General features: G+C 37.3%; 1 protein-coding gene across 1 annotated transcript in view; it reads left to right on the plus strand.

Annotated features, from left to right (window-relative positions):
- The window catches only part of MFSD8 (major facilitator superfamily domain containing 8), a gene marked incomplete at its 5' end in the record, with an annotated part of 10,961 nt that extends 1,282 nt beyond the window's left edge, over positions 1-9,679 (plus strand). Inside the window, 11 exons of the mRNA XM_083755696.1 lie at positions 361-452; positions 1,426-1,469; positions 2,069-2,309; positions 3,033-3,146; positions 4,035-4,179; positions 5,108-5,166; positions 5,599-5,707; positions 7,280-7,414; positions 7,680-7,783; positions 7,861-8,117; positions 9,097-9,679. Coding sequence (XP_083611822.1) covers positions 361-452; positions 1,426-1,469; positions 2,069-2,309; positions 3,033-3,146; positions 4,035-4,179; positions 5,108-5,166; positions 5,599-5,707; positions 7,280-7,414; positions 7,680-7,783; positions 7,861-8,117; positions 9,097-9,312 — 1,516 coding nt within the window. The 3' untranslated portion in view covers positions 9,313-9,679. The remainder of the gene's footprint in view (positions 1-360; positions 453-1,425; positions 1,470-2,068; positions 2,310-3,032; positions 3,147-4,034; positions 4,180-5,107; positions 5,167-5,598; positions 5,708-7,279; positions 7,415-7,679; positions 7,784-7,860; positions 8,118-9,096) is intronic.
- Positions 9,680-9,838: the final 159 nt, after the last annotated feature.

Consider the following 9,838-nt stretch of genomic DNA (forward strand, 5'->3'; position numbering starts at 1 on the left):
GCCAACCTAGCAGTTCAAAAACACGTCAAAGTGCAAGTAGATAAATAGGTACCGTTCCAGCAGGAAGGTAAACAGCGTTTCCATGCTCTGCTCTGGTTCACCAGAAGCTGCTTAGTCATGCTGGCCACATGACCCGGAAGCTGTACACTGGCTCCCTCAGCCAATAAAACGAGATGAGCACCGCAACCCCAGAGTCGGTCACGACTGGACCTAATGGTCAGGGTCCCTTTACCTTTACATTTACCCCTGTCATAGAGGGACTGCTCTGAGTGCTTATTATTCTTGAACAGATTGCCGTAAGTTAGACAAAAACAAGTGCCGAGAGTTGTTAATCTTTAATTACGTTTTCATTTGTTACAGATCTGATGGTGTTATGGAAACCCTACAGCATTACAATAGCCGGTGGAGATCCATTCGGATAATGTATCTCACAATGTTCTTCAGCAGTGTTGGTTTGTAAAATAAAGTACTTTGCAGCTCCACTCCTATGTCTATATTGAATGTAAATTAAAATGCTTTATGGAAACTTTTTTAATGGAAATGTATTGTACAGTCGTACCTTGGTTCTCGAACGCCTTGGTACTCAGACATTTTGGCTCCTGAATGCCACAAACCCAGAAGTGAGTGTTCTGGCTTGCGAACATTTTTCAGAAGCCGAATAGCCAACAGAGCTTCCGGTTGAGTGCAGGAAGCTCATGCAGCCACAGTATGGAGCAAATGCCAAAATTTAGTTGGGTGGTATGCAACTAAATTTTATTATTGTTGGTCCATTAAAATTAATGAATATTTCTATGTTAAGTCCATTAATTTCAATAGGTCTACTGAGTAAAACAGCTGAATACCAACCATTGTAAAGTGTAGACTGGTTCTCAGTGCACTCTTGTCTAATTTGGAGAAAATGAACTGTTTATCCTGGGGGGTTTTTTTAAGGTTAATGTTCAAGAAAATCTTCCTGCAATATTTTGCTTGCAGCTATAATTTGGTTACCTCCCCCAAGCTGCTATAGTGGGATTCTTGTGTGATAAACCTTAGGAAGACTCTTAATCCAATTATCAGTTTTTCCAAAGTCTAACTCAACTGGTTTCAGTTCAGCCTGAATAACTGGCCATTAACTCTGATACCCTGTGCCTTAATTAAAGCATGTGACTTTGTTAGAGGAAGAAAGCTCTGTTGGATCATATATTTAAGGAGTGAGTCATAGATTTCTGATTGTTTAGTTGGACACATGCTACTAAGAAGCCAGTAGGAATAAAACAGAAAAGGTAATATATGCCTCCATAAAATTATAAGGGAACAGGTTGTACTTTGATTTCCCTGTGGACTTTGAGCATTTAGGGACACAATCCTTTTATTCAGACAGATATATGAAGAATGTTATGTAATGATTTAATAATAGAAGCATAACTTCAATTCTTTACATTGCAGGTTTTTCTATTGTAATTATGTCAATATGGCCGTATCTTCAACAGGTAACTATGAGAGTTTGAATTAGTTATCTGTTTTGTACTTGACTATAAATGAGTTTCTTTGTTGTGGTATTTGAAGTGGTTGTCTTAATCTGGGATGATTTATGTCAATTTTGCAAATTCAGGCTGCTGAATCAAAAGAGGTTTAGTTTAAAACCCTATTTTTCAGAATACTACTATTTAACATTCACTCACTGTTTTATGGCTTGTCTAAAGTGTGAAGAAAATGTAGGTGAATACTACCCATTGGTTATACCTTAGCATTGTAGCAGTGCTATTGAGAAAGCAGTTCATAATTATTATCATAAATTGGGCATTAAGCAGGGTGGTTTTAATAAGTATCTTCCAAACATAGTCCCTTATTAGTTCTGCAGTGGGCTTGCTCACATTATTTTCTGGCACCTACAATGCATTATACCTTTCAATTGTCTCTCCCCAAATAATTCTTCAGTTTTAGCTAATGGATAAATTCAGTAATAGGACACTACCTCAAAGTATTTATATTACCTTGGGAAATGTTGTGATGCTGTTTGTAAAACTCTTGCTGGGAACTGATGAATGAGATGTGCTTGTTTTTGAAGTTGCTTTTGTTGTTTCCATAGATAGATAAAACTGCAGATCCAAGTTTCCTGGGCTGGATTATTGCTTCATATAGCATTGGTCAGATGATAGCTTCCCCCTTCTTTGGCGCATGGTCTAATTACAGGCCAAGAAGAGAGCCTCTTGTAGTTTCAACTACCATTTCAGTGGCTGCTAACTTTCTTTATGCCTATGTCCATTTACCTACATCACACAACAAATACTACATGCTGGTTGCTCGAGCTCTGGTGGGGTTTGGCGCAGGTAATTGTAGAAACATTTACATGGAAGATTGACAGTTGTGTACTATTTAAGGCAGCTGTGCTGTTAGGTTAATCAGAATCTCATAAGCAGCTATGAAATCTATCTTGCTTCATAGCGCCACTTGCTACATCACTAGCAAGGTGTAATTCAGAAATTGTGTAAATGTATAATTTCCATTGTTGCTTAACTTCAAAATATAGACTCATGGTCTCCCAGTTTTACCAGGTGAGTTGCCCATAGCGCTCTGTGGCCTTGCAATTGAGTCAGTGGTAGCCCAAAGGTGCAATATTTTTAAGTAGCTGACTCAGTAGTGACAGAGATCCATTGTGAAATCGGAGGGTCTGAAAGAGCTGCTATATAAGACATTTGGCAACAGTAAAAGCATGGGGAAGTTAGTGCAGTTTCTTCAGGAGCCTTTTACACATTAGGCTTCAAAAATGTTACGTAAGAAGCATGAGCTATTAACTCCTGTCTGCTAAAGAGTTCCAAGTTACTGAAAAGTTTTAACAGCTGAAATTAGATGGATACAGTTGTGAATAATCACTTCAGCGAAAAGGTGTCTCTGTAATCAGATGGCTTTCAATATCTGTGAATCTCTTTAAAATAAGACATGGCAGAAGAGGAATAAATGTAACATTTCTAGTAATTTAGGTAAACAAAATAAATTCCTAATGTTTTCTTTATGTCAAGTAAACATACTTCCTTCTGTTCACCTTTCTTTAGGAAATGTAGCAGTAGTTCGGTCATACATTGCTGGTGCCACCTCTCTTACCGAAAGAACTAGTGCCATGGCAAACACTAGTGCTTGTCAAGCAGTGGGTTTCATACTGGGACCAGGTACAACGTAGGTTGTATTTTCATTATTTTCAAATGAAACCTGATGTGTATGTGGAAACTTGGCATTCTGAATCAGAAAGACCTCAAATGTTACTTCAATCATTTGCATATGTATGTGTAAATTAAATTTTCCTGCTGTGTTAAAGTAAACTTTACTTAAAACAGTATTTGGAAGAAAGTTGCAAGCTCAAATTCTAAGGATGATACTGAGGGGGTATGAAGATGGTTTATCATATGCTTTTAATGTACTGAAACAGCAGGTTTGGGTAATAGTTCCTAATTTAGTGCTGGAAAAGATGGGGCCATTTCCACATCAGAAGCACTCTTGAGTTCCATGCACCTCAATATCTATAGTGCTTTTCATTTATGGTGACTACATTGGGGGACAATGTTAGTAATTCATCATGCTCTCTAACATCTATCTGGGGTGGGGAATCTATGGCCAAAGCCCTGATGTTTCTGTGAGTAACTGGCCCTTCGTAGGAAAAGGGTTCCCTGTCCCTTGTCTACAGCTTAGTAAAAGGTACATTAAGCAGGCAAGTGAATCAGACCCTATTGAGCTTAGGGCTCAATAGGACTTTCTCCCATGTAAGTGTGTAGGATTTCAACATAAGGATAATGTGTTCTTTCTATTATAAGAACACAGAATGTTTACATTTAATAATTATAATTTTCACAAGGATCTTTTTTATATATATACATTATAGGCAGCATTAAAGTCATCATTTCAATCCATGGAATCCATATAATTTGAAGTGATTTATTTTTGTTTTGTGGAATAAATGCACTGTTCTTATGAAATATTTTGGATTCCATGTTCAGAGCAAAACATCAATATTTGTACATGCTCTTAATGTTCTGTTTTAACTCTATTCTGTTTTGGTTTAGTTTTTCAGACCCTCTTTACGCTTATTGGAGAACAAGGAGTCACATGGAGAACCATTCATCTTCAGATAAACATGTACACCACACCAGCACTATTTGGAGCTCTCCTAGGAATCATCAACATTGTTTTGATATTTGCTATGTTTAGGTAATTAGAAACAGACTGTTCTAAGACACCAAGTGTTTATCCTTGATTTCTCTTTTGTGCGGGGTAGGGGTGTCTATGCATATGTGATTTTTAAAATCTTTGTTCCTCTTTGGGACTTCTAGATTTTATTTTCTTCTTGGATCTAACGAGTGCGCAATCTGGATAAATGTATCTTGGTCCTATTTTAATTCCTTAATGTACACTATACAGTAGTGGCTGACCTTAGCAATGGCAAGTTCTTCCTGGCCTTTATAGGGAAGAAATTATCTCTAACCTTGCGCAAATAATATAATTCATTTTCCATGCTAGTTTTTATGGACCTCTGGGAAGCTTTCAAACTTTACTCAAATTATTGTCATTTAGGGATTTATTTTCCCATTCTGAAAATTAGAGAAACCATCTCCATGATACAGAGTTGAAAGTGGAGGACTTGCCACTAAGAGTTTTGAAATCCTGGAGCAATCAAGTCCAAACCGTATGCCAAATTCCTTGGAGTAGAAATAGAAGTTTAGTTTTGGGGTAATCTGAACTTCATTTTTTCCAGAATAAATTACTGAGGACTGTACTTGTTATCTTCTAAGATCATGGCTTCATTTTTCTGAGAAGGTGAAATTGAAATCTTGCTGGTGGGAATGAGGGATCATTTATACTCATTTCATTATCAGGCTAACTAACTGTCCACCAGCAAGATTTCAATTTCACCTTCTCAGAAAAATTACTTCAACATGGCCTAGAAAGTTACTGAACTGATTTTGACACAAAGGATTTTGAGGAATTGGGTTAGAAATGATAATAAAATGAAGTGGTTAAATATTAAAAACCACTGGGAACATAACATTATATTACAAGATTGGTTGTTGAAATGTATTGCTGTAGCTTGCAAAGCTTCCTTAGTGCATTAATTATTTTAATGAATAATTATTTTTAGAGAACATCATGTAGATGACATGGGAAGACCACAAAGCAGCATTAACTTTGAAACTGAAGGTAATATTTTTGTAGAAAACTTGAAATAAAATATTGTAGTACACTTTACAATATTAATAGAAAGAAATGGCTACTGTGAAACTTCACATACAAAGGGCACTATCCAATGAAGTAGTTCTGCTAGTACAAGGATTTGTAACTTCTATTCTTTGCTTAAACTATTATGAGAAACCATAGCTTCCTGTTACATTTCAGCTCTGAAACAATAGCTCAGTCTCTGGTTTAATATTCTAGATAGTAACCCAAGAGTAAACTCTAATTTTCCAGATGTAACAGAAAACATTTTCTGTTCTAGTTTGTAAGTGAAAAGAGGAAAGGACTGCAGGGGCTTGCCTCATTTTGACTTAATAAACAATGGTTTATTAAACCAAGGTCATTATATCTGAACTGTGTAGCACTGTCCTATTATTCCTTTTTTTTGTTTTGATACAGAAAACGAGCAGAGGAGTCAAGATAGTCAAGCAACCATTGACCATGTGGCTGTTGTATCAACAAACCTTCTTTTCCTTGTTGTCTTATTTGTTTTTGCAGTCTTTGAAACGTGAGTATACTTGATTCTCCAATATCTGTTTTTGTACAGTAAGACCCCAAGTCAGCAATAAGAAACTCAGCTATATTCCCATAAGCAGTTCATATTGGGATTCTCTCTTCATAACCCCAATATAAGAAGATAAAATTTGATAGTTGAGGATACACAACTGAAATTTCAGCGGGCACAGCATCTCTTCTCAGCCTTTTGGCTAAGGTCAAGTGTAGCACATTATGCAGCACAATAAATATATGTAGCACTTATTATATAAGCATAAATAAATCTGTCCCAGATCCAGCCTCCCATGGAGTTTACAGAAATTGGGAGAGGCAGAGAGAGGTATCACATACATGTTCAGGGAGAGGCATTAAAGTTCCTCAAGGAAAAATATGATAAATTATAATCCCATATTCCAATTTAATGTGTAGATATTGCTCTAGTTTTAAGGATGTGCTGATATGGGATTAAAAAAACCAAGATAGGTCATTATGATAATACTTCATCTAAGCCAGTACAAATTCCAGAACATTCATATCCAGTCAATAATTCAGTGGTATATAAAATGAAATTTTAGGTCTCTAAAGCATTTCAGTATCCAGACAGAAAAACACACATTCTTAATATTTGTTGCTCGTCCTCTCAGAACTTTCAAAAGGTGGTTGGTTTTTCTCGGCAGGTGTTTCTCACATCTTTAGCAATGTCTCGTAAAATTATGGTGATGACCTACTTCTTATTCTCCTGCTTTACCACCTTACTGTAGTCAATCTGTTCGTTATCAAATATCTACATTTAATTATTGTAGAGCTGAGAGATCGTTTAAGCCAGGGATCCACCATCCTTTTTGGACTAGTGGGCACATTTTGAATTTCAAAATGGCATTTATCATCATTGCAGTGCTGCTCAAGACCCCCTTTTGTAAGTGAGGGAAATAGTGCACGAAACAGAGTACAATAACTTTTATACATCAGTTCAAAGCAAAGCCTTAGCTATTCAGCTTGTTACATTTCACACAGCATAGCAACATACTTGGCTAAAGGCCTTCAGCTGGTAAACTCTTCATCTTTCTCATCAACAGTTCTCTTTATTAAGCATTCACTTCTACTAACAGCCCAACTAATTATTTATTTCGGTTCTTACTTACGTGGCTTCTTTTCGCAGAATCCTCCTCTACATACTTTTGGCTTTCTCCTAGGGTGCCATCCTGTGCTTGCTTACTTAGGAGAAAGCCCCATTAAACACAGACTTATTTCTGAGTAGATAGGTGTTGCCTTGTACTGTAAGTTAACTATACAGTGAACTATTTTGTAGTAGTATTTGCAGAAAATATCTTAAAGGGGCAACATGAACTGAGGTGAAGCACCATAAGAAGATGCATTCTAGTTGCTCGGGGAAGGAAGGGCAAACTATGACAAGTCCAAGGGCTTAAAAAAATAAGACAGAAGCAGAAACCTTTAACAAAGGAAGGGGAAACCAGCAGCTCTTTAGGACCCCAGAGATTCCTGTTGCCTGGTGTCCAGATAACTCACTTATCAACCACCATAGGCACAATTTGAGAATACTTATTTATTTTATTTTATTCTCTAGCATAGCCACACCGTTGACAATGGATATGTATTCCTGGACCAGGAAAAAAGCAGTGTTTATCAATGGATTAATCCTTGGTGCAGTTGGCATTGAATCTGTCATTGTGTTTTTAGCAGTTAAAGTACTTTCCAAAAGGTAAGTTACTAAGTATGATAGCAACAAATTCTGAAATTAAAAGGTTTGATGAACTCTAGGTTGCAAATGATTGTCCATAAACCTTTCTAAACTAGTTGCTTGTAGCACTAGTAGCACCCAGATCCACAGAGTGCACCTACTAACATACCTGTAGAGTTAAGAAAAGCAAACAGACTTTAGATTTGCTGCATCTTGCATTGTACACAGATTTGGTTTAGTTAGCCTAAGTATGAATATTGTAATCATGGTTTTTGTTATCTGACAGGACTGGTGAACGTGCTATACTTTATGGAGGCCTAGTGATTATCTTGGTTGGATTCTTTGTCTTACTACCTTGGGGACATCAGTTACCTAATATCCAGTGGGAAGGTACAAATATTAATATTAAACTTTTAAGCTTCCCGCTGAATATCTGTATTTGATACCTTTTATTTGCTTTTTCACAGACATAAAGAATACTTCTATTCCAAGAATGACTTTTGGTGAAAGCCTTGCCTCTCTCCGGACACTAGAATGGATGCTTCCATCCAGTAATACTACTGAAGCAACAGGATGTCCTATGTCACAGTCCTGGTGCTTCTATACTCCAGTCATCTATTTGGGCCAATATATCACTACTGTCATTCTACTAGGACTTGGTTATCCAGCCTGTAATGTCATGTCTTACACTTTATATTCAAAAATCATAGGACCAAAGCCCCAGGTAAGAAAGATTTTTGTGAGGTGTGTAGATAAGGTCTTTTCTACAAATAACAAAATTAATTTCTAATTTTGCTAGAAACTTTTGCAAGAGTGCCAGTAACCTTGCTGAACTTGGAATAATGTTTCATTGTCTTGATGAAAGAGTGTTTTCTTGCTGGAGTTCTGCGCCATCACACAAAGAAAATACCATAGAGCAGTGGCACTTTGTTGTAGTCTAGTCAATCCAATTGTAGCAGGGGAGGTCAGAAGTTATATCCAACTAAACCATTGCATATGTGGGATGGAGCTCCTCATCCCACACATCCCTTGCATCAACCCCAAATCTGCTCTCACTGCAACCAACCAGATGCCTGTGGGAAGCCCACAAGCAAAATCTGAGTGCAACAGTGCTTTCCCCTCCTGCATTTCTCACCAGCAGGTATTCAGGCACATCCTGCCTCTGACAGTCTTATATGTCTGTCTGATAGAGAGAAAAACTGCTCATCCTTCCCAAGTTTATTCTTTCTCCCATTTCTTCTGTACCCTTCACATCTTCCTGCGGTGTCTGTGGGAAAGTGAGGTCTCAGGAGTGTCAAGACTTTGCAACTCCAAGTGAGAGTGGAGAAAGTACCATATGCCGCTCCCTTAGCAACACGTGCTGCCAAGATGTGTGGCAGAGAAAGTGGCCTTGTTTACACAACACACTATGTAGCAGCAAGACAGGATATGTAGAAATTGAAGTTAAATGCCACATAAATCTGTTTCCTGGCCACATTAGAGGGGATATGCAAGGCCATGGGTTCACTTTTGGGCCCATTCCAGCTTATCTATCTAATGTTTGTAAGCAAACGTCAAGTTAAATTGTCTTTTTTAAACAGGTGGCCTAAAAGTCAAGTTTAATCAATTTGAGTTAGAAATAAGTTTTTTTTTAATAAGAATGGCTTGTGTTTGAATGTTTCAGAAGTTTTGCATCAGCATCAAAATTCTCTGATCTGTTCTAGGGTGTCTACATGGGCTGGTTGACTGCCTCTGGAAGTGCTGCACGTATACTTGGCCCAGTCTTTGTCAGTCAACTCTACACGTACTTGGGACCCCGCTGGGCATTCAGCTTAATATGTGGAATTGTTCTCCTCTCTCTCTTACTTTTGGAAATTGTGTACAAGAGACTTGTTGCATTTTCTGTCCTATATCAGAGACTTCAAGAGCAGACCTCCTAGCTGTGGGTAACTATTGTTCAATCCTTTTTTTTTTTTTTTGTAGCCAGTGTGTCCTATAGAAATGCTGTTTTACTGCTGATAATTTATTGTCAGACATATCACTGGTACAGCACTGAACATGATAATGAAACAGTTTTGATGCATATAGTTCCAAAAATTCACACAGTTCCTGATTCTACTTACTGTGATAGTGTACTTCTTAAAATGCCTTGATTCTGTGAATCAGGTCTTATTAAAAGTGTTTTTCAAACACAACTTGAAAAAAACTTTGTATTTAGGCACTTTTATAATTAGCTACCTCTTCTAAATTTTAACGAGTGCTTTCTAACATGACTTAGCAGAAACTAATAAATGGTCTCACTTAAAAGTGTCTTGTTGACAGTTCTTGTTTTATAATCGTACAGAATATTTTATACAAAGGAAATTGTTTCAGAGCATTTTTTTGGTTGGACAGAAGTACAGCCAAGGGAAAACTGTCCAAGATGAGAAAGAAGAGTGTTGCACCCAAGGAGCAGGGTTTCACTGG

This window comes from Podarcis gaigeae (genome assembly GCF_964106915.1).
Source record: "Podarcis gaigeae genome assembly, chromosome: 9".
Lineage (NCBI taxonomy): Eukaryota > Metazoa > Chordata > Lepidosauria > Squamata > Lacertidae > Podarcis > Podarcis gaigeae.